The 25,058-nt window shown below is 48.0% G+C and overlaps 1 protein-coding gene across 5 annotated transcripts in view; it reads right to left on the reverse strand.

Annotated features, from left to right (window-relative positions):
• Window positions 1–24,631, reverse strand: part of CIITA (class II major histocompatibility complex transactivator) — a 49,005-nt gene extending 24,374 nt beyond the window's left edge. The window contains exons 1-2 of one of the 5 annotated variants that reach the window (XM_045571287.1): window positions 24,266–24,630; window positions 114–260 (exon numbers count right to left, since the gene is read on the reverse strand). In XM_045571287.1, the coding sequence (XP_045427243.1) occupies window positions 114–260; window positions 24,266–24,548 (430 nt within the window). In that variant the 5' untranslated portion in view covers window positions 24,549–24,630. Of the gene's footprint in view, window positions 1–113; window positions 261–11,703; window positions 12,146–13,482; window positions 13,759–24,265 lie in introns of those variants that run through there. The other 4 variants (XM_036410367.2, XM_036410369.2, XM_036410368.2 and 1 more) reach the window with 4 other exon arrangements.
• Between the last annotated feature and the right edge of the window lie 427 nt (window positions 24,632–25,058).

Below are 25,058 nucleotides of genomic sequence, written 5' to 3' on the forward strand. Positions count from 1 at the left end.
CGCGGTGCTGACCAGAGCTCCGTGGCCAGCGCTTACACTGGTTGCTGTTAATCTCCACTGCAGGCTGAGGGTGGGGAGAGGCTTGGGAGGGATGGGAGGAAGGGACCTCGCACCTGAGCAGAGCTCGATCTCTTCCTCGCCAGCCAGGTCCATCTGGTCATAGAGGTGGTAGAGCTCCAAAGGGTCGGCATTGCTGTTGAGAAGCTCCAGGTACCCTCCTTCCAGAGACCCCAACTCCATGGTGCTACACTGTCCACTGCCTGGAAGGGAGACACACTTGGTCATCTTATCCCAGATGTTGAAAAGATGCAGGGAATTAACATAGTTACCAGCTGAGTTACCTGGTAAAGGCCAGGGTTGGGGTAGCCAAAGAAAGTATGCAAAAGAGCTCATTCAGCTCCTCTTCTATACTCAGGGCATGGGAAGAGGAAGCCATAGTTCCTTCCTTCAAAAAACTTACAATTACACTAGGAAGATGCTCATGATACAGGAGAGGAAACTGGAAAAGTGTATGGTCAAGACACCTTACACCTGGTAAGCCAGGAGACCGAGTTCCACATCTTGCACTGCCATAAATGATGACAGCTAGGACAGAGAGCACCTACTATGTGCAAGACCCATAGGCTAGCACATTTATTCCTCACATCAGTAACCATACGAGGTGGGTTTTATCACTATCCTGATCTTATACTGTGGCTCTAGGGGAGAATCCTTCCTTGACTCTTCTAGTAAACTAAGTCTCCAAGAAATGAAGTGACTTACATATGGTAACCCATATCCAAGTGGAACCAGGATTTGGTCTGGGCAGACTGACTCAAGGACCTACATCTAGCTGTAATGCTCTACTGCTGTGGGTGACCTTGAACAATTCTCTGATCCTCTCTGTACCTCAGTTTCCTAATCTGTAAATTGAAGCAGTGGGCAGATTTTCTGTAAGATCTTTCATTATCATTTGTTAAAGGCCATAGAAAGTACCTTAGGTCCTACTTCATTTAATCTTTAAGGCAACCTTGGACGTGTCCACACAAAAACTTGTGTACAATGCATAACAGCCAAAATAACAGAAGCAACTTAAATGTCCATCAATGGGTGAATGGGTAAACAGGATGTGGTAAATCCATACAGTGGAATGTTATTCAGCCATAAAAAGAAATAAATATTAACATATGTTACAACATGGATGAAACTTGAAAACAATCATGCTAAGTAAAAGAAGTCAAACAGAAAGGTCCGCATATCATATGACTCCATTTATATGAAATATGCCAATGAGATAAATCTTTAGAGGCAGATAGTAGATTAGTGGCTAGGATTGGGGTAGAGTTGTGTGTGTGTGGGTGGATGGGGAGCAACTGTTAATGGTACAGGGTTTCTTTTGGGGAGGATGATGAAAATGTTCTAAAATTGACTGTGCAGAGTATTGCACAACTGTGCATATATACTAAAAAGTCCATTGGATTTAAATGGGTGAATTATATCCCAATAAAGTTTTTATTTTTTTCTACTAATTTAATTTTTTTAGAGATGGGAGAAGGGTGGAGAGAGAGAGAGAGAGAGAGAGAGAGAGAGAGAGAGAGAGAGAGAGAAAGAAACATCTATGTTAGAGAGAGATATTGATTGGTTGTCTTCAATCCAAGTATATGCCCATGACCAGGAATCTAACCTGCGACTCTTTGGTGTGAGGCTGACGCTCTAACAACTGAGAAACACCAGCAGGGCAAAACACTAATCCTGGAAGGTAGGCTAGCTCTGGCCAGCTAAAACCAATTTGAAGCCTCACCTGCGTGGCTCCAATACCCCCACCTGGTCCCAAGTTCAGGTAGTCTACTACTACAACAAACCACTACAAAATGAGCACCTTAAAACAATACAGACTTCTTATCTCACGGTTCTGTAAGCCAGAACTCCAAAATCAAGGTGCAGACAGGGCGCTGGTCCCTCTGGAGGCTCTGGAGGAGAATCCTTCCTTGCCTCTTCTAGCTTCTGGGAACTGATGGCATTCCTTGGCATGTAACCTTTTGGCCAAGCCACTCTAATCTCTGCCTCTGTGGTCACATCACCTCTTTGTGTCTCAAATTTTTTGCCTTTTTCTTACAAGGATATTTGCCATTGGATGTCGGGCCCACCCAGATAATCCAAGATGATCTCCTTTCAAGATTCTTAACCTAATTACATCTGCAAAGACCCTTATCCAAACCAAGGTCACATTCTCAGGTTCTAGGGATTTGATGTGTTGATATCCTTTTGGGTGCCACCATTCAACCCACATGGGACACAGATACATGTTGGAAGGAATCAGAAGAAGAAGCTTCTTGGAGGAGGTGAGAGAAGAGCTGGCCTTGAGAGCCTTCTGAGAACCCCCACCTGACCCAGAAGAAAGCAGAGTTGAAGTGGGGAAGGACAGAGGGAGGGTAATATTGTGAGAAAATACACACAGCTCATCATTTCCACGTGCTCTTTTCCTTTCACTCAACAACTCTCACTACAGATGGGGAGGTGTGGGGGTTGGGGGTGGAGATCTCAGCACAGACCCAGAAGTCACAGAGAATGGACTTTCCAATCCAACAGAGGGCCCTGGCTAGAATTGCCTGTTTATAATGGGTTAGGCAGTGGTTACAGGAACCCAAACAACAGGTTTGCATCAGGCCCAGCCAGCCATGACTAGAGGAAGCATAACTGAAAGGCTGAGCTACCGCCCTTTTCCTGGGCCGAGGCAGGGAGGCGGGGAGACAGGGCTGTATCTCTCCCAACACTTGGCCTGAGAGACCCCAAGAAATCTACCATTTCTCAATGATGGTGAGGAAAGACTTCCCTGCCCTTGGAAGGTGACTGGTGTTTAGAAAGCACTTAATGAATGGAAGCTTAGAACAGCATCCAACATATACACGATGAGTGCAATATTATTATTATTACTATCTTATTATAATTTACCTCTTACCTCTGAGGTTGACTAAGGGACTCTTTTTCTTCCACTCCTGCCTGATTCTCCACATTGTCAAGTCAAGATTTCTGTTGTTTTGCCTAAGGAGGCCTCACAGACCTCATAGGAAGAGTGTAATCACTGCCCAGCTGCCACCACCTGTCACCACCACCAAGAAGGTTTTGAAAGAGTGTATGCACCAAAAACGGTTTCTGAAATAAAAATTCATTTCTCTCTCCCCTCCCTGGGAAATCAATTGTGGCCAGAATGTCATCAGTCAGACCCGAGCAATTTGATGTTCAGTTTATGTAGCTCTTCTTGTGTCAACATAACATCCTCCCAGAAAGAGGGCATATATCTTTGAGGGTCTGAGGAGAAATTGAGAGGGAGAAAGGGGCTTCTCTGTTGCCCTCCCAAAACCTTCAGCACTAGTCTGCACTGCAGTGCAAGAGTATGAGAAGGGGTATGGGGGGGGGGTGCAATGGTATATGTACACAGATAATAATTTAATTAAAAAATTTAAAAAAAGAGTATGAGAAGGGATACTTCTCTACTTCTTGACTATGAATTTCTCCTCTGGAGGAAGGAACAGAAAATCTCAGAACTGTGTGTCTAGAGACTTGGGTTTGAGTTCCAGCTATACCTTTGATCTTTAAAAAAATAATAATTATTATTACATGTGTGTGTGTGTGTGTGTGTGTGTGTGTGTGTGTGTGTGTTGATTTCAGAGAGGAAGAGAAAGGGAGAGATAAATAGATAGATAGATAGATAGATAGATAGATAGATAGAAACATCAATGATGAAAGAGAATCATTTAATGGCTGCCTTCTGAATGCCCCCCAATGGGGACCAAGCCTGCAACCTGGGCATTCACACCACCTGGAATCAAATCGAGACTTCCTGGTTCATAGCTTGATGCTCAACCACTGAACCATGCCAGTTGGGCTATCTTTGATCTTGAGTTCATTTCTTTACCTCTCTGAACCCAAGTTTCACCAACTGGGTGTGGGAGTCCTAAAATCTAGAATCCTATAATGCCTTAGCATTTTAGGATTCTAGATTTCTCATTGCCTTTCCCCTCTCTATTCCCCTAAGGCCCCCTAAGCACCCTCATGACAAGCTGCTTCCGGAGGTGAGACAGTGATAGGAAGCAGGCTCCCAGAGATACTTATCTACCACAGCCAGCATCCAATCAGCATCTTTGTGGGTTTCAGGTCAAATGAGTTATGAGTTCCTCTTTATACTTGCACTTCAAATAAACTCAAAGAAACCTCTTGCATGTTTTTTTCTTTCTGTAACACAATGATTTACTGAGCATTTCCTATAAGAAAATCACTGGCTCGAATCTCTAGAGGCCCTAAAGAGTTTTCAAAATATAGTCCCTGCCTAGAAGGGTGTAATGCAGACCCAGATAATATTTTAGAAGAGAGACAAAATATGATCTTAATACCGTAGTACAGGGGTTAAGAGGGTGAGCTCTGGGTTCAAACCCCAGTTCCACATTAACTGTGTGAGATCACATGTGTTACCTAGCTTCTCTAGGTTGTGAGGTCTACTGTGCTGGCTTGGCATCAAGTGTCTACCTCATCTGTTTGCTGTGACTCGCCTATAGTGATACATCAGGACGTGCTACTAGGATGTAAGCTCCACAGTGAAAACAGCAAGTTGTCACTTGACACTGTACAACTGGCAAAAACCGGAAAGCTGGGCAGTGCTTTCAAATGGGTTGGTGGAAACAGGCTGGTGTGACCACCCCAGAGAAGAACCTGGACCACACAGCATATCTAAGAATGTGTAGACCCCACAACCCAGCAATTCAGTTCTTGGGTCTGTGCAGCTCCAAGAACTAGTCCCATAGCTCTACAAGGACACACATCTGAGGATACTCACCGCTGTGCTATGAGTGGTGACAGGCAGTTGGAGGCCACCTGTCGTCCCTTGCTGGGGGAGGGACAGGAAAAAGTAGCCACCACAACCCATGGAGGATGGTGCAGTGATTAGAAGCAGCAGACCAAATGCACACAGAGCAACATGGGTGGACTGTAATAAAACAGTACAGAGTTAAAAAACAAACAAACAAAAAACACAGGATGAACTCAGGTAGCCCAGTTCTAGACATGCAGAATGACAACACATATTTTACAAGAACACATGCAAAGAGGATGAAGAAGGTAAAGGGGGTTAAATATTGATATATGGTGATGGAAGGAGACTAGACTTTTGGTAGTGAGTTTCCAATGCAGTATGCAGATGATGCATTATAGAATTATACACTTGAAAATTCTATAATGTTATTAACCAATGCCACCCTAATAAATTTAAAAGAAAGGACACATATAAACAAAGGGGTGCACATTGAATGCGCTGGAATGGGTGGCAGAAGGGGAAGAGGGAAACTGAGAGTTGCCTTATGTGAACCAAAGAGCACAGACTGCTATGAAGTGAGGTGGGCAGTTAGCAAGGTTGAAAGGCTCCTGAAGTTTACAAGAAACAAAGCAAAGTCAAATACGATGGAAGCTTCATGGGGTGTGGCTCCCCAACAGAGCCTGGCACCTGTAGATGCTGGAAAAGGAACACCTGCACTCTTGAGACCCCTTAGGGACAATCTGGGCCCAAGAGCCTGCAATTCTGGGGGGGAGGAGATGAGAATGGTCAGGACATGGAGAAGGACAGGGGAAGGCAGGGCCACCTTCAGAGGCGAAATCCCCAGCAGTCTGGCCTGCTGTCTGCCAGCCCAGCGTGGGCACTGCAGAAAAATGAGAAACTTGGTCTCACTCAAGACTTTCACTTCCTAGAGGAACTTGAGGAAGTCACAAGAGACAGAAGGGAAATTTTGATATGTGATGTGGCAATGCTGAGGGAATTATGGGGCTGGAGGTTCTGGTCTCTTCTTTTCCAGGTGGGGAGATCAGAAGAGGTGTGTGCATGCAAGTGTGTGCATGTGTGTGAGCATGTACTAGGGGACAGCAGGACAGGAGAGGTCTGGAAAACTGCTGTTGGTTAGCTCTGGCACTCCACTCTAACTGCAGGCTCTTATGCCATAGGGAGCTTGACTTGGAATATGACTCAAAAATGAGGGCTGAGTCAGGCCCATAAGCCTAGGTATTTTGTCGCCTAAGGCAATTTGAGTATGTTTATGGGTATCTTAGTTACCCTTGCAACGTCTCCATATAGAGTGCACGATTGTTGCCAAAGTTCCCACAACTCCCTATTGCCATCTGCCTGACCCCATTTTGCACTATTATGGTCCTTCAGGCATTTGGCTTTGCAACTCTTGTCTTTTGTTTTTTAAAAAAATATATTTTATTGATTTTTTACAGAGAGGAAGGGAGGGAGATAGAGAGCTAGAAACATCTATCAGCTGCCTCCCGCATACCCTTGACTGGGGATGTGCCACAACCAAGGTACATGCCCTTGACCAAAATCGAACCTGGGTCCCTTCAGTCTGTAGGCCAACGCTCTATCTACTGAGCCAAACTGGTTTCAGCTGCAACCCTTGTTTTAGAGACCCTCTAAGGTTCCTTCTGTCTCTGACCTGCTAGAAAGATGATGGCGTGGAATGGTGGGTGATTGGGGCAGGAAGAGGCAGGATTATACTCTGTTCTGCCCCACAATGGAACTGGGATGCACAGGAAAGTCTATTCCAACAGAAGGTTTTGGAGGCGACTGGCCCTGCACATCCACACAGTCAATTCCACAAAGGGGAGGAGCAGGAAGCATGGGAGTTACGGCATCTAGGATGGTAGGTGTGTCTTTCCAGCTCTGATGCCCGCTTGGACTGAAAGGAGGTTAAGAGATAAGCTGTCTGGGAACTGTGAGGCATGGAGTTCCATTGGATCTCAGTGGACCCCCCTTCCCCTCCTTCCTCCCCCAGTTTCAGCACCCTCAAGTATCTTGGCATTTCAATCACAGCTCCCCAGCCCCTGTGCGCTGAACAAAGGGGCCTCAGAGAAGGAAAGCCAAAAATGGAAGCATGATTGGCTCCAGGCCCTATTCACAGGGCTTCTCAGCAGTTGGAGTGACGGGGGAGGGAGTACACAGGAATGGCCATAGAGATGGCCGAGTTTACAATAGACTAAGGATGGCATCAAGGTAGGGACTTGCTGAGACCTGGGATTTTGGCCCTGCTCTGCATCTAATGGGCTGGGTGACACTAGGTGAGCCCTTTCCCTCTCTGGTCTCCAGTGCCCTCATCTGTTAAGTAAGAATGTCACTTTAGAGCAGTGGCTTTCAAAGGAAATTGAAAGGAGCCCGAAACTCAGAACAGGTGATGAGGGAGCTGTTTGGTTCAAGGGGTTGGGGGGCCCTGAACCTCCCCTCCTACAAGGGGGCTGTGCAGGGTACAGTTAAAACCACAACTTCAAGGGACGGTTTAGGCCTTGGCCTCCGGATACTCTCTGACTTGACAATTTACACTTGTGTGGTGGATACCGTGGTGACAACTCAGTAACGATTGCTGAGGGCAAGTGGTTCAAGCTCACAGCTCAAGCTCTCTCAAAATAGTCCAAAGTCACACCCTTCTCTAGGGGTAGCCCACGTGTGATGATTGGTGGCAGTGGCCTGCAAAGATCTGGTCTCTGCCTCAATGTGAGATAACCCTATAGTCTGTGCCAGATTCGGCACTCCCCCTGGGATTGGCTGAGACCTTTGTTATAACTGGATTGTAACCCAACACCTCCCGCTGCCCAGTCCTGCTTCCTGCCTTTCCTCTCGGGTCTCCCCCACCAACCATGATCTCTCTAAAATTAAACCTCCCACGTGCAGATCTCCATCTCCTAGTTTGTTTCCCAGGGAGCCCCATCCAAGACAACTCCACTCTGGTTTTTCCCAAGTGGAGTCTGGAAATCATAAAGAACCCCACAATTGGTCCAATTAGCATGGTTCAGGGGTTGAATGTCAATTGGGCTTTATCCCCAGTGTGGGATGTGCATGAGGCAGCTGATTGATGATTATCTCATCACTGATGTTTCTCTCTCTCTCTCTCTCCCTCTCCCTTTCTCTCTGAAATTAGTTAAAAAAATTTTATATATAAAGAACCTCACAGATAGCCCCATAGAGACCACTACTGAGAGCTCAGGTAAGCCACCTATCTCTCTCGACCCCCAATGAAGGAATCCACCTCATCACAACTTGGGGAATCTTAGAACTCAAACAAGACCACCTTGGTTTGTGCATGTGTCTGTAAGTGGTACAGTTATTGGGGATGGGAGGCTGGTGGGCCTGGGACAAAAAGGGAGGAGACATACTATAAGAGATGCAGCCAGGGGCAGAGGGGTGCCTGCAGTGCTAGTGCAGAAGGTAATCCTCCTCCCAGCTACCTGGTCTCCCCACTCTCCAGTGGCCTTCCCTCTGCATATCCCAACATTTCTAGCTGCAGTCAGTGACCTGGAAAAAGAAGTCAACACATTTTGGGGGTATGAGAGCCTGAGCGAGATGCTGGGGAGGGGAGGAGAACGAGGCTGCAGATCAGGCCCCCAACTCCAGTCCAGACCCTTCGCTCTACCTAACATGGCACCTACGCCAGCGCTTAGCCCTCTGCTGGGTGCTGGAGACTCCGAGATGAATCACAGGCTGGCCCTGCCTGCCAGGATCTGTCTACAGAGCTCAGCAGTTGACAGATTTGGCTATGAATGAAAACTGCCTATAAAGAATAAAGAGAAAAACAAAACAAAGCAAAACAAAGCAACCTGCTTGAAAAAGTTTCTAACCACATAGCAGCCTGGGCTCACCCCCCTAAGTTTTGATTCAGTAGGTCTGGGGCAGGGCCTGGGAACCTGAATTGTTGAATGAGCATCCTTTTGTGTCTCCTTCCTGACACATTCTGAGCACTAAGAGAGGCTTTATTTCCACTCACCAGGAAGACACTGACTCACCTGGCAGGGCCTTCCTTGAACACCAGGAGGGCTATGATTCTCCTTCCTCCAAGGGCATTTTCTAGAGCCTCCGTTTCTGCTACCACTGGACACTTCAATTCTTCTAGTTTTCATTTCAAAAGTCCCTCAGCTGCTCTGCCCTTGATCTAGGTGCTATCAGTCCCACAGCCTAGATTGTTATGATAGCTACCAGGTCTTTCTACTAATCCCAAGTCTCCCAAACTTCAGCCAATCATCTGCCTCCTTTACAATTTTTCATCATACCTTCATTCCACCTATTCTATAATTTATCTTAGCATTTTCTATAAGTTAATTAAAAAAACACATGCAAGAACTAATTATTTTTTTTAAATATATATATATTTTTAGTTGATTTTTACAGAGAGGAAAGGAGAGAGATAGAGAGCTAGAAACATCGATGAGAGAGAGTCATCGATCAGCTGCCTCTTGCACACCCCCTACCGGGATGTGCCCGCAACTAATGTACATGCCCTTGATCAGAATCGAACCTGAGAACCCTCAGTCCACAGACGGACGCTCTACCACTGAGCCAAACCAGTTTCGGCTCTGTAAGTTAATTTTTAAAGAAACAAATATATTTATTTTGAAAGAAAACTTTCTAGCCTGGCTGGCATAGCTCAGTGATTGTGCATCAACCTATGAAACAGGAGGTCATGGTTCGATTCCTGGTGAGGGAACACACCCGGGTTGCAGGCTCCATACCCAATGTGGGGCGCGCAGGAGGCAGCCAGTTGATGGTTGATGACTCTCTCTCATCATAGATGTTTCTATTTCCCTCTCCCTTCCTCTCTGAAATAAATAAAAACATATGTACTTAAAAAAAGAAAGAAAACTTTCTAGAGTTGAAGGCAAGGGCACAGGCATACACATGAATGTTCATAAAAGCCCTATTCACATTAGACAAAAGGTGGAAACAACTCAAGTATCCATGGACAGATAAACAGATAAGCAACACATGGTCTATCCATACATTGCAATATCGATCAGCCATAAAAAGGAACGAAGTTCTGATCCAGGTTACAACATGGAGGCGAATTGAAGGTGTTATGCTAAGTGAAAGACAAATAGATGATTCCACTTATACGAGGCACCCAGAATAGTCAAGTTCTTAGAAACAGAAAGTTAAATGGTGGTTGCCAGGGGGGGGGAGAGGAGAATAAGGAGTTATTGTTTAACAGAGACAGACTAAGTTGAAGCAGATGAAAAAGTTCTGGAGATGGATGGTGGTCACAGTTGCACAACATCATGAATGTACTTACTGCCTCTAAATTGCACATTTAAAAAGGTTACATTGGTCAGGTTTGTTATTACTTTAGAATAAGAAAACTTTCTATAACTACTTCATATGAAAGAAAAAAAAACCACACACACCCAAAACCACAGTATCACTTGCCACTGAAAACAAAACAAGGTTATCAAAATAATGTCAGCTACCTTACCAGTTTGTTAAAAAGTAACCTAATTAGTACCACACAGCCGTTAGACCAGTGTCAATGAAAGCCTCTTGGAGAACTGTGTTTGGGCCACTCACCACACAAGTGTCCAAGTCTTTGAGATACCTCCCTGCTGCTCTGGAGACCTGAGTTCAAATCCTGACTCTACCAACCACTCGGCTATATGGCCTTTGACAAAACCTCCTGGGGAAGTTCCCAGAGTTTCTGTAACATGGAGAGAGGACAGGGGTTGGGGCACATCTATGCTTCTCAATGTGTGTATGACCATTGGACCCCTGACATAAGAATCGCCTGGGATAAATGGTTAACCTGCCACTAGGAGGCCCACCCCAGGCCTAGCCAATGGGGTTTAGGGGCAGGGCCTTGGAACCTGCACACTATATACAGCCTGCCAAGGAACTAGGGGTGAGTTACTTAAATGTTTGACCAAATATAGCAGGATAATTTTTAAGGTGATAGTGACATTATATATATCCAAATGGCCTTTGGCTGGGGAAAAAAAAAAAAAAAAATCAGCAGTACTGATTTTCTTAACCTTTTGGTTGACCTGAAGTAGTTCCTTGGGTGGGGAAAGGAAGCAGGGCACAGATGGAAAACTTTCTGCCCAAGTAAAGAGCTCCTGGCTGCCACTGGAAGCGGGGTGCTGTGGCCTTCAGGACTGTATCCCCTCCCCTGTATCGGGTGTGGAGAGGGGCCGTGGGGCTCAGAGAACTGCGGTGGTAAGGGCCCCCCAGACAAAGCTAGATATGGTGGCTCCAATTCCAGCATTCTGGAGCCCTAGAGAACGCACGCCCCCTTTTCGGGGGCTCAGGACCCCGAAGTGAAGCAGAGATACCAACATTCCAAGACATTCCAGAAAAGATCCCGCCTCCCAATGTCCTCAGAGAGGAGCGGATTTATCTAGGGGCTAAAGTTCCGCAAGTTCGGCTGCCCAGAGCCCTCCCTGCAGGGGATCCCACCAGGAGGGCCTTTCCCAGACTCCACAGTCTGAGCAGGGCTATTATCCAACAGGGAAACTGAGCCCCACGCCCCCTTTTCAAGGGCCCCCACGGAGGAAGAGCTTGCGTCTTCGGCGCTCACCTGCGCGCCTCTACGCACTCAAGGAGGCGCAGTGGATCAGCCTAGGGCGGACCCCACCACCTGCTTTTGCTCCGCGTCCCAGTCCCTCTGCGGACACTCCCTCCCCTCCCAACCGGCTCTCCCCGCAGTCTCCCTCCGCCCCAAGCTTCTGGGGCGCTGCAGCCCAGCCCTGGTTCCCAGCTCCCGGTCCTTCAACGGATGCTGGAAACCAGAGTTTCCCAGGTCTACGTCCTGCCCATCCTCTTCCCCTGCTCCCAGCCTTGCTCCCGTGTGACTCCCGGCAAATCGCTGCCCCACTGAGTCTGGATTCCCAGTTCGACTTGAGGGGTTGCAAGATGCGACCTCGCTCACCTACCGCTGTTGCCCGGACTCCCGCGCGGTGCCGCGCTGCTGGCGGCCTCTCCCGCCGACAGCTCCCGGGATCCTGAGAGCCTGGGACGGCCAGTCACCTGGCCACCTTGCCTCCACCCCCGGCAGCGGCCCCTTTTCTCTTTCATTTTCATTCTGCTCCACGAGGCTTGGGCTAGAGAGTCAACAGGCATCCAAGCCTCCCCCTGCGGCGTCTACCACGTGGCTTCTCAGAAGCACCTCCGTGGCACCCCTACAGCCCAGGGCGCTCCCAGGGCGTCCCCTGCTGCAGGGGCGCCAAGCTGCCCATGGGCATGCGGTCTGCACTCCCTGGCTTGCAGGGAGCTCATCCCCTTGGTTTCTGTCTAGCTCACCACCGGGAAGGCAGCAAACCACCCTGCAGGGCATGTGAACCAGAGCTTGCTCTCAGGTTCACTTCCAGGAAGCTGGGTGCCCTTGGGGGTAGGGAAAGGAGGGGGGACTGGGGGGAGGAACCACGCCTCAGGGATCTGCACTGGAGGTTCAGCCCTGGCATTTCCAATGCCACACCCCCTGCCGTATGACTTGCCTTCCTCCTCCAGAATCCTGGACCTCTGCCCCGCCCACCCTGAGACCTTTGGTGGGAGAGAGGGTGACGTCACTTCCCTTCCCAGCCTTGGATTTCCTCACCTAGAACTGAGGGGGTGGGTCAAAGTGATCTCTCTCTCTCTTCATCAAAAACTCCCCAGCACTAGCCCATAGCTCAATTGGTTAGAGCATCCACCTGATACTCCAGGAACTTGTAAGAACCAACCACTGAATGTGCAAATATGTGGGACACCAAACCCTTCCCCACCATCTCAAATCAATAAATAAAAAATTTTAAAAGCAAACAAACTTTCCCAGCAAGCTCTGGCTGCATCCAACAGAGCTGGCAAACTCATCATCATCTGGGCTTCAGAGGAAGCCACACATTTCAATGGTGTCTGAGCAAAGGAGTCCCACCACTCTCCACCACACAACAATGGCAACACCGATAACACTGGGCTCCTGTGATGACAGTCAGTTCCTACCGTGTGCCAGGCTCTGTGCTAGACCCTTTAATCCCCGCCATTGTCCTGTCAGGAGACACTTCCCCCTCTCCCCTTTTACAGCCCAGGAAAGTGGCCTCAGAGAGGGCTGGTGACAGGTTCAGTGTCACACCATAGCCAGCCCTGATTCAAACCTGAGCTCTGACTTCGGAGCAGGTGCAAGTTGTCTGTACTACCCTGTCTCTCGCCATCTGTCCCCTGTCTCCCACTTCTCCCCCAAAACACTGCTTGGAAGTTGGGGAGAGGGCAGCGTCTGACCAGGGGCCAGCTGGCTGAGGCTCAACAGCTCTACCAAGGGGCTGACTCTGGCTTTGGTTTCCCTGCTTCCTCGAGGATGGGGTGGGGTCTGGCAGAAGTCCAGTCCTTCAAGGGCACCCCTCAGTGTTTACCTGGCAGCTGGAGGGCCTTGTGATTGGCCGAGCCAGGCCACCAATTCTGAGAGCTAACAACACACCCTCTGAAATGGGCCCTCAGAACTCTTCAAGGGCTGATAAAACCCTCTCACGTCTTAGGCATCTGGACTGACCAAGTGCCCTTCAAGTGGAAGGAAATGGCCAACCACCTCACTTCTTCCAATAGCTACAGCTGGACAAGGGCCCCCTCTCTTACCGCCAAACCCCCACTCCAGAGTGTGTCTGTTCATTTGGGATGGCAAGACCAGCCGGGACCACCCTAAATTAAGAAGCATTCTCAAACCCCTCCACCCACTTTTTTACCTTGGGGCTCCGGCAGGTAGGACCCCGCAGGGCGTGGAGCCAGGCAACGCATGGTGTGGGAGACGCAGTGAGTCCAGCAGTCCCTCCTGGCACCCTCAGCCTGCCCAGTGGTGCTTTCGGATGCTCAGCTCAGGAGCGGGCAGCCTCATCTCTCGCCTGTTTCCCTACACAAGTCAGGCCAGGACAGGAGCCCGCCAAGACTAAGCCAGCATGCAAAGAAAGCAAGCAAGGGACCAGCAGAAAACTCTCCCCCTCCAAGGTGACTTCAAGCTCTCAGACCTCTCTGTTCTAGACACCACCTAATTTGTCCACACTCCCTTACAGCCCAACTCCTGCCACCCCCCAGCTGGGCTCTGTGAATTTCAGTTCCTTAAAATGGGGTGACTGGAGAAGGTTGTAAAGTTGTTTGCTGGGGGGCCTTTCAACACACCAACATTCTGAAATGGTGGAGACCACAGTGGTGCCAGATGCCGACATGTGCCATACTCTGCAGGATGGGGCCAAGACTAGAGATCCCCAAATATCCTAGATTCCACTCCCCCCCAACAACCACTACCCCTACACCAAATCACCCTGAACTTCCTGCACAGCATGAGTGGTTTGCCCATCCTTTTGTTCCGAGACATTGAACTGAAACATAAGTTATAAATTATATGTGCTCGCTGGTTTGGAGTGACATGCAGATGTGGTGGCAAATAGCATTGACTCGCCCAAGGAGAAAGTTAGTGCCCTTTCAAGTCCCTGCCCATGCTCCTGAGGGCATCAAGGAGACAGTCTCAGTTTGGGGCTCTGTCATTAGCACCTAATGTAGGAGGTCCCCATTTCACATACAGCAGCCTCCAACCTCACGCCTTTGGTAGACAACAGTATTTGTCTAGAATCTAACGACCTTGTTCTGTTTTCCTATCTCCTGTGTGGCATTCTTTTTCATTTATGACAGACACAAATTTTCCTTAGGAAATAAAGTTGAATAAAAAAAATGTGAGTGGTTTGAAAGAAACTGTCAAGTAAATAATAGTATAGGTGGTAGGCAGGCATCATGAGGGTGGTACTGAAATGAAAGAAGTTTGGGAAACAATCACTTAAGTGTCTCATGCATTTTTACTGAAAGTGCACTGGGTTGGGCCTGGCCAGTGTAGCCCAGTGGTTGAGCATCGACCAAAGAACCAAGGGGCCCATGGTCAGGGGAAATAGCTCAGTCCCTTGTGCTGGAGGCAGCCAACCAATGTTGTTTCTCCTTCATCGATGTTTCTCTTTATCCCTCTCCCTTCCTCTCGCTCTAAAAAAATCAATTAAAAAACATTAAAAAAATAAGAGCACCGGGTTAGGATTGTGAAGAGCTGTCACTAGCAGCTATGTGACCTTGTGTAATAGGCAGTTAGACAGACATCAGCAGATCTCCCCTAAGATGCCCACCTGCAAGAGAGAGACAAACACCCTCAGGATGAAGACTCAGTGGCCGCTCTCTCCCTCTGGGGAGCACACTGCGCTATTCCCTTCTCTCTTTGCTTCCCCCACAGGTGAGCATCTCCTCACCTCTAAGGGACCCAGGGCACTTACAACCAGGGGAGCAATGGGTAGCTCCTCCCACGCTAACCCACTGAAGCTGTGTCCAAGGCCCTCTTCTCTGACTTCTCAGTGAGCCAAAGCAGCCCAGCCGAGGACCTCCTGTAGCTTCTTCTATGCCCTTCCTTGCCTCACCGTCCAAGTGTGTTTTTGCCGTTGCCCATGAACTCTTGCTTGCTTTGCTGCACTTCGTCTCTTCACTGAAATCTTTCTTTTAAGAAGGTAAGAACCGAGGTTTCATTCTCTCACCAGTAACACTTGGACCTCTCACTTCCCTCGTGTGGGCCTCAGTTTCCCCATATGAAATGAAGATAATGATTTCTATTTTTGTATTGGTGGTTATTTTGAAACAGTCACTGCATTCAGAAGTCCCAGGAGAGGAAGTAGGCAGACAAAAAAGAAATGCTAAGAGTCAATTTAGAAATGCTAAGAGTCAATCTGAAACAGAGTCCTGCTTTGATAGGCTAACAAAACAGAAGGGATGAATATTAGAAATCCCAAGAAGTCTCACGGTCCCATGGCCTGGTGCCAAGAGAGGCATCCCTGGCCATCAGCTGTCTGGAGGCCACCTATGGGAGTCCCTTCCTGTCCTCAGAGGCAGCCAATTCCAATGGCCAAGGCCAACGCAGTTCTGAGTCAGCTTCATGGCAGGGCAGAGCTTGTGGTGAGAGTCAGCCAGGCCTGGAAGTCGCCTGCCTAGAGGCTATCATCTCTCACATGGGCAATAGCAGCAGCCTGCCACCTGGTCTCTCCACACATACATACTCCTCCCACCCCCACCCACCCCCACCCCCCGTCTCCCCCTGCTCCCGGCCAGAATCTGATCATGTCTATGTCAACACAGGAGGTCTCTAAGCCGATCAGCGACATGTGCTAGTCTGTGTGTTTGGCTAATGGCAGAGCCTGTAGATCAGTACAAGGAGGGCCTGGGAGGAGAGAGGCACAGTGCTGCCTGGCCAGGAGCTGATGGGGTCTGAATTCCAGCTGCTTGATGGTGGAGAGATGGGGAGAGGGTCAGGCTGGTGCAGAGTAGAAGACAAGCCTCCTGAACTGAGTGGCTAGGGCAAAGAGCGGGTGGGCAGATTGCTGGTTGAGCCAAGCCCTGATGTTCTCCCTATTAAATGGGAGAATACAGCATCCTATATTCCTGCTGATGTTCCTCTTCAAAACTCCCCCAGAGGTGGTAACTATTCTCTTGAGCCCAGGGCTCCATTCCTTCCTGCTGAGGGGCCCTCTCACTGCTACTGAAGCCAGCCTTACCCAGGGCATCTGAATGTCTCTGTCTTAAGTCAGGATCTAGCATGACAAAGAGACCTCTCCTTCCCTATAGGCATGCATCTCCCTAATGCCAAGGGACCCAGGAGACTTGCAACCAGGTGAGCACTAGGCAGTGGCAGCTCGTCCCAGGCTAACCCCCTGAACCTGTCTCCAAGGCCCTCCTTTTTTCTGACTTCTGAAAGCAGCCCAGCCGAGGCTCTCCTGTTGCTTCTTCTGTGCCCTTCCTTGTTTCACTTTCCTGAGTGTGTTTTTGCTGCAGCCAATAAGTTCTTGCTTGCTTTGCTCCACTTTGTCTCTTGACTGAAATCTTTCCTTCAAGACAAGAACCAAGGTCTCATCATCTTGTTGGTAATAGTGCTAAATAAATGATTAAGGAGGAGGAAAGGAAGAAGGTAAGAAAGGAAGGAAAGAAATCAGTGAATAGAGGGCTAGGTACTAGATCAGGCATGTCAAACTCATGGCCTGAGGGCCACATGTGTCCACAAATAATATTTTTGTGGCCCAGCCAATATAACAGTATGCAAGAAACATTTTAATAAAAATTTTGTAACTCATTTTTTACAATATCCCGTTATACGTAATTATTAATAACGAACTACAACATTCACTAATGACTGGTTACTATCATGGTGTTGCATTCATTTCCCTTATGCGTCTTATGCGCAGGTGCACCATTTCTCTCCACTAATAACAGCAGCGAATATTTTGGCAGCCAATTGCCATGACATTAGTCTTGGATCAACTTGTTTGTTGTGTTCAATAGGAAATATTTTGATTTTGGAGAACAAGAAAAATAGGTTTATTTGCGTTACACATATTAATTTGTGCTGTTATTCAGCGTCTGGTAAGTTAATGTTCAAGAAAAAATATTAACTTTTATTAAAATGTTCTATTATTTTATATTAACGATTACTCACTTATTTCAACCCTTTGTATTCTGCATGTCTCTACTGAAATAAACCCACATTTCTATGAAAATTGAAGCTTTCTTTTTTTGCTACCCACATAAACTCAGACCTTGTTTATTTGGCCAGTGTTCTCTTTGAGTTTGACAAGCTTGTACTAGAGATAATAAAACTGTATGCAAATTAGGCAAGTAAGGAGGTATAGGAGAACATAAGCCTATTAGTAGGTATTATGCAAATGGCTTAGTTGGTAGAAGGCAGGTAAGTTGATACATAAATATATAGGCAACTAGATAAGTAGAAAGATTGATAAATTGATACATAGATATAAGTAGATAGTAGGTGGATAGATAAACCAAGTAAGTTAGAAGGCAGGCAAGTAGGTGGCTGGAGAGATGGATAAACAGTAAGTAAACACACAGGCGTGCTGTTCAAGGTAACAACAGAGAATAGAAACCGTCTGTGGTTGGGCCAGGCATCAGGCATGGAGCCAAGCTGAGTATGTAATAGGCAGCTGGTCAGCCTGGGGAAAACCCATAGGGAAGTGCCAACTTCCTGGTGCAGGTGATTTTCCTTCTATGGTTCCTTCGGGTGAAGGTGAAGTGGGTCTGACTGGCTGAGAAGCTGCCGAAGGTGAAAGGACAGTAGTCACAGTAGTCATTTGCCAACTTGTCTTCTTCCAGGAGGGAAGGGGGGCTCCCCGTGGAAGCAAGACGTGGATCAGGGAGAGGAGGGAGGCAGATGGAAGGGCACAGCTCCTCTCCTCGGTAGCCCCAGCCTTGAGGCTCTCATCCAAAGGCCAAATAGGGGAAGGAAGCTGGAGGAAGGGCTGGGCAGCCTGGGCTGTCCTTCCCTTTCCAATAAATCAGGCAGCATCCTCCGGGGGCTTTGTTCTACAGTTCCTAGAACAGAGTTCTCATGAAAACAGAGAGCAACGAAACACAAAGGAAAGACAAAGAAAACAATAATATATAAAATCAGATTTCAGTCAAGAGACAAAGTGGAGCAAAGCAAGCAAGAACTTATTGGCTGCAGCAAAAACACACTCAGGAAAGTGAAACAAGGAAGGGCACAGAAGAAGCAACAGGAGAGCCTCGGCTGGGCTGCTTTCAGAAGTCAGAAAAAAGGAGGGCCTTGGAGACAGGTTCAGGGGGTTAGCCTGGGACAAGCTGCCACTGCCTAGTGCTCACCTGGTTGTGAGAGGTGTCCTACAGCCTATTGGAAAAGTGCCCAGATGCCCCTCACTCTGTTCACACACCCAAGAGCAGAGACATTTACCTTTACCCACAGTTACCTTTCTGTTCTACCTCCGGTCTGTACTTCCCCCAAAGGCTGATGAATAGAACCAACTTTCCTCTTGCCAGAAATGCATGTGCCTTATGTTAGCTAAGGTCACTGAATCCTCAGAACCCCACTCAGGGTACTGTTATTACCTCCACTTTTTAGATGGGGAAACTGAGGCCCAGAGGGGTCCCAGCAAGTGCTCTCAGTCATACCCCTTGGATTCGGAGAGTCATAACTGGCACTCAGGCCCTGAGGGCACGGCCCAATTAACCAAAGTGCCAATCTGAGGGCAGGGGCCACACTGGTCATGGCTCCGATGTCCACAGCGCCCAAGCACTCAGCGGTGTGCTTTTGCATGAAATGAGTGTCTAGACATTATCTGAGGCTCCCAATGAGACTGCAGACACAACTGTTTTCTCAGCTCCTCAAACTGCTGGTTTATTACTTCCTTGCCCAGTTCTCCTTCCTGGGAATGCGCCCCTAGAATTATTTGTCTAAAGCCAAGCGCTACCTTGAAAAGTTTCCCAGCTGCATTTCATTTAAGCCCCTCCATAGCCCTGGGAGGTTAATATCATCACTCCCGTTATAGAGATGAAGAAACAGGGTCATAGTGGTTTAATGATCACACAGTTGTAAGTAGCTGAACTGGGCCTCAGACCCAGAGCAGTCCAGCTTCCAGCCTGATTCTTTCCCCACCACTGCCTTCCTAAGTCTCTCTTTTCTGGCCCTGGCTTGTCCCTCTAGGGGTCGTCACCCACTGTCAACCAAAGAATGCCTGCGCATGTGCTCCGATTCCCCAGTGAAGCTGCTGCATTCAGGCTCTCCCTGAGCCTGCCTGGGGCTGGATGCACACGTGCTAATTTGTGTAGCAGAGTCAGACTCCCAAAGCCACACAACCAGAAGTGGGCTTTTTGCACAACTGCCGTAGCGTCAGAAGGTGCCTTCTGAATCATCAGACTAGTTTCATTTTGAAGCTGGCTAACTGGTTTGGGGCACTTAATGCTATTCCTTTGGGTGTTCAAGAGAGGCAGCCAAGCAGAAAGTGCAGCCATAATTCTGGACTTGAGAGATCCAATAGCTTTCCTCTGCAGGCCATGACCTGAGGCAAATTACTTAAGCTCTTTGTGCCTCAGTTTACTCATTTGTAAAGTGAGAATGATGGCCATAAGTGAACTTTCCACCCATCCACCTATCCACCCATCCATTCTCCATCCATCCATTCACCCACCTATCTACCCATCCATTCCCCATCCACCCACCCACCCACCTATCTACCCATCCATTCACCATCCACCCATCCATTACTCATCCACCCATCCATCTACCTATTTATCACCTATCCACCTACCCCCTCACCCACTCATCTCTTCATCCACCCACTCATCTACTCACCCATCCATCCATCTCTCCATCCACCACCACCCTGCCCCCACCCATACCAGGCAGTTGGGATGCATCTATGATCAAAACACAGATTCCCTGACCACGTGGAACTTATTTTCCAGTAGGAGAACCAGACAGTAAACAACAAGCACAGAAAAGTAAAATATATAGAAGGCGAACTGTCAGTCTAGGGAGGGGCTCAGAGTGTAGAGGGGCAGTTGCAATTCTAGGTGAGATGGCAGGGTAGGCCTGGTTGAGAAGGTGACATCTGAGCAAAGAGCTGAAGGATGTGAGGTGGTTGGCCAAGAGGCTATCTGGAGTAGAGTGTACAGGTGGAGGGAACTGCCCTGAGGTGCCAGGCCTGTCCCGGGAACAGCCGGAGCCAGCATGGCTGGAGTATGAGCAAGCACAAGCAGGTGATGAGAGCAGAGAGGTGACGGGAACTGGAAAGTTCTCGTAGCCATTGTCCCGATTTAGCTTCTCCTCTGAGTAACATCGGGGCCAGTGCCGGGTTTAGAGCAGTGGAGGGTGAAGATCATTATGGGGGTGTAGAGAGAGTTACAAAACTTCACATGACGATTTCCTTTTCTGAACCCTCAGTGAAACTACAATGAGTGCAATTTATTTATAAATCACACTCTTTCCCGTTCTTCACTCCCCTGAAGACTCCTTCCTCTCCTGTGCATCACAGCCACACACCTGACTAGGCCTGGGCCAAGCCTCCAGCCCTGAGGACAGCTGGCCTGGGGACAGTGTGGACCACACGCTAACCTGACCAGCTCAGTGAAGGCCTGCATGGTGGCCTTGCAAACTCAGACCTAAAGTAACCACAAAGGATGGTCTAAAATAATTTTTTTTTTTAATTAAAAGGCAGTTTAGCCAAAACCTGTTTGGCTCAGTGGATAGAGTGTCAGCCTGTTGACTGAAAGGTCCCAGGTTAGATTCTGGTCAAGGGCATGTACCTTGGTTGCAGGCACATCCCCAGTAGGGGGTGTGCAAGAGACAGCTGATCGATGTTTCTCTCTCATCGATGTTTCTAACTCTCTATCCCTCTCCCTTCCTCTCTGTAAAATATCAATAAAATATATATTTTAAAAAAATAAATAAAAGGCAGTTTATAGTGGGTAGGCATGTCCTAGTCCTGTATCTTCCCTGCAAAAGATCAACTTTGATCTGGACTGAGCCTATTGTGTTTTTGCAATATCAGGGTAAACTTGTAACTTCTCTTTTTCTCGAACCCTTAGGACACAATCGGTGTACGAGGACAGAGATTACAAATCCCCTCATTGTTATTGTTATCCTATTAATTGTTGACTGCTAACTATCCTGTACCCACCTCCATAAAAGAAGCATGTGTCTATCATTTTACTTTTTAACCAATCCCAGAGGGTCTCTGCCTTTTCCCCCTTTGCTTTCTCCCACCCCCTAATCTATTGCCAATGGATTTCATGCAACCCACTTATATCTCTTCCTTTGATGGTAATTTTTAAAAATAGGTGAAAAGCACCATTCTGCCAGAGCATTATCTCACTACATTGAGATTTTGCTTCCTGACAATTGTCCACAGTTTGGCTCAAACTCATAAAAATTCTTTTCAGGTTTGAATGTTTCTTATGCTGACAACAGAAAGCAGCAAAGAGATTTGCCATTCTCTGTCTCCCAGCCTCCTTAAGACCATGGGGCCCTGAGCTCAGTTCTCTTTCTAGAGTCATGTGGGGTCAGAAATAAATATACTACATCCCCAGGGAGGAAACACAGTTAATAACAGGAACCAGAGAGAGGAGGAGGGAGGTGCGGAGCGAACGTGTCTGAGTGGAGGTGTCTGAAGGAACATGCAGTTTGCAGGGGTTGGGGGCTTGTCTAGAAGAGAGGAAGGCTTTGACTTCCCCCAAGGTTGGCCTCTGCAGTGCCCAGTACCCCCCTCCCAGACCACCAAGTGGATGAGGGCACTCAGTAAGAAGTCAGGGAGATCATTCAGATGTAAAAGATGTGTCCAGGAGACCACCTGGGTGAGAATTTAACCACAGAGAGCCAAACCCATGTAGACTTATCTCTTGGCAGAAGAGTTGGAGAAATTATTACACCACCCTGATGCCTAAAGGCAAGACCATCAAAAGGCTTATTCCCCTCAAGGCCAGGTTGAGGAAAAAAGCTTATCTGTCTTTAAACTCTGACTCCACCACTTCCTACCTGGGGACCCAGAGTTGTGTCACCTCTGAGCAGTGTCTGCTTTCTTCTTTAAGTGTAACATAAGGCTGGAGACCAGCAAAGGGCTTAGGATGGATGTGAGAACCATCTAAAGTAGGGTTGTCAAACTCAATCAGAGAAGGGGAGAAAATTTAAAATCCAGCCTAAATCGCGGGCCAAATTGTTTACTGAACAGTCATAAACTGTCACTGTGATGGATCACAGCAGAGTGCAGTGATGACAGCGCTGTGCGTGCCACATTTCAAGGCCTGGCGTGACGGATTTGGCCCGTGGGCCTTGTGTTTGACACATGTGATCTAAAGAGATGCTTGAATAGGCTAGGGCAGTGGTCGACAAACTCAGTAGTCAACAGAGCCAAATATCAACAGTACAATGATTGAAATTTCTTTTTTTTTTTTAAATATGTTTTATCGAGTTTTTACAGATAGGAAGAGAGAGGGATAGAAAGCTAGAAACATCGATGAGAGAGAGTCATCGATCAGCTGCCTCTTGCACACCCCCTACTGGGGATGTGCCTGCAACCAAGGTACATGCCCTTGACCGGAATCGAACCTGGGACCTTTCAGTCTGCAGGCTGAAGCTCTATCCACTGAGCCAAACCGGTTTTGCCTGAAATTTCTTTTGAGAACCAAATGTTTTAAACTTAAACTTCTTCGAATGCTACTTCTTCAAAATAGACTCCCCCAGGCCGTGGTATTTTGTGGAAGAGCCACACTCAAGGGGCCAAAGAGCCAAATGTGGCTTGAGAGCTGCAGTTTGCCGACCACTGGGCAAGGCTATCCCTGGTGCACAGTACATACTCCCGCAAAGTGAATCCCAAGTTTCCAAGTTACTCTGAAGCCAGAAAGGGACCAAGAAGGACTAGGAATTTATGGCGCCAGTTCAAAAAATTAGAAAGGCACAGATTTGCACAGAGGAGAAAGGATAAACACATGTCTTTGGGAAGAAGGTTGTTTGTAACAAAGAGAACCTCTTTGTAATTCTGGGGAAAGAAGACCTAAGGCAGTGGTCCGCAACTGTGGCTCTGTTGCTAATGAGTTTGCCAATCACTGACCTAAGGTGTTTGAGGAGCCAAGGCTGTGAGTGACACGGTATGGTGTGGACTTGTTTTGTCTGATTGAAGACGCATCAAGTGTCAATGCTCTTTAAATATAAGACACTCTCTCCCTCTGATCTACTTCCTATTGCCTGTCTCTTTTTCTCTCTCACTCTTTCTCCCCCACCCTCTCTCTCCCTTTTCCTTTCTCCCTTCCTTCCTTCCTCCCTCCTCTCCATCTCTGTCTGGCTCTGTCTCTATTCTGTCTCTCTTTTCCTTTCTCTCTCTGTTCTTTGGTTTCTGTCTTTATCTGTGACATCCATGCACATATAGAAATGCATGTACATGCACATATATGCCCATACACGTGTACACATAATTGCACAAGCACACTCACATGTGTGCATGTATACATATGCACACACAGCATTCTCTGCTCTCCAGCCCTTTGGTCCCTCCTGTCTGCGGCACCTCATTGAACCACATGATTGTGCCTCCATATGTCTTTTCCACTAGACTGTGAGCCCCCTGCATGCAAGCTCGGATCTGTCTATCTGTGGCTCCCAGTGCCTGCTACAGTGCCTGACACATCAAGGCAGCTCAGAGAGTAAATCAAGTGGCCATTTGGCTGCATGCCTCCAGGAAGATTATTGCTAATCTTCACCAGAGGATATTTCCATTGATTTTTTTTTATTTTTTTTTTATTAGAGAGGATGGAAGGGAGGGAGGGAGGAAGGAAGGGAGGGAAATATTCATGTAGAGAGACACATGGATTGGATGCTTCCCACACATGCCCCTTCAAGGCCAGGGTTCAAACCTGCAACCCTTCGGTGCGAAGGCTCACACTCCAACCACCGAACCACACCAGTCAGGGCAGGAGGATTTCCTCCGTAGCAGAGTGGGAAGCGCGCTGTATGCCTCCAGTACACCCATCATCATAGAATGAGTTCTCCAAGCCCTTGAGGCTCCTGCCACTCCACCAGAAGGTCTGATTCCTGTGTAAGTCTGCCTTCCCATCTTGGGACAGGAATGATCACATTGACTTTCCTTTCAAAGAAGGAGGGAAATCCTTGAGGTGCCAAGGGTCAGTCATTGCTCCTGGAGCAAAGGGGATGTCACTTACCGCTATGGTCCTTGTAGCCGGGGTCCCTCTCAACCACTGGGCCCTCCAGCCCACTCCAGGCCCATCCCAAGAGGGCCAATTCTGGGTCTCCTTTCTGCAGCAGGGTCAACGAGATCTTCCTGGCCAGAGCCTCACCGTCAGGCTCCTGGAGCAGGGCACCATGGTACTCCCTGGAGAGAAGCTGCTCCTCCAGCAGGGTGTCCAGGAGGGCCTGCACCTGGCTTGGCTGATGGCTGGAGAGCAGCATCCGGACCTGAGTCAGGATGGTCTGGAAGTGGTTCATGGCAGCACTCGGAGGAGGGCAGCTGCCCGGAGCCAGAGCCTGGGATTTCTGCTCACCCAGCCTGCAGCATCCAAAACATGAAGTGAAAAACAGGATGAGGGAACCTCTGCAACTTATTGTAATTTATTCCTGCTTAGGAAGAGTTCCTCATTTGCATTGTAGGCTGGGGTTCCTAGTGAATGGTTGGAAGGGTTCGTGGGTAGATTCAGACCTCACTGGCATTTGCAAGTACCACCAGTGTGCATGTGCAGAGAAGCCCGCAGCCTGTGGATTCCATTCGATCTGGTATTTACTGAGAGAAAGGGAGCCTGACTCTTCCAGGACCTCTAAGGTGAAAGGCCTTTTAAGATCTTTTATCATTACAGGAAGGCAATTGGGGCATAAAGTTTAAGCAATTGGGTTTGGAGCCTGAGTTCAAATCCTAGGTCCACTGTTTGCTAATCATGTGCCCTTGAGCAAGTTATTCAGCCTCCATTCTTCCAGCCTCTATTTTTCCGCCTGAAAAGGTAA

This window comes from Pipistrellus kuhlii, unplaced genomic scaffold (assembly GCF_014108245.1).
Source record: "Pipistrellus kuhlii isolate mPipKuh1 unplaced genomic scaffold, mPipKuh1.p scaffold_m20_p_4, whole genome shotgun sequence".
Taxonomy (NCBI): Eukaryota; Metazoa; Chordata; class Mammalia; order Chiroptera; family Vespertilionidae; genus Pipistrellus; species Pipistrellus kuhlii.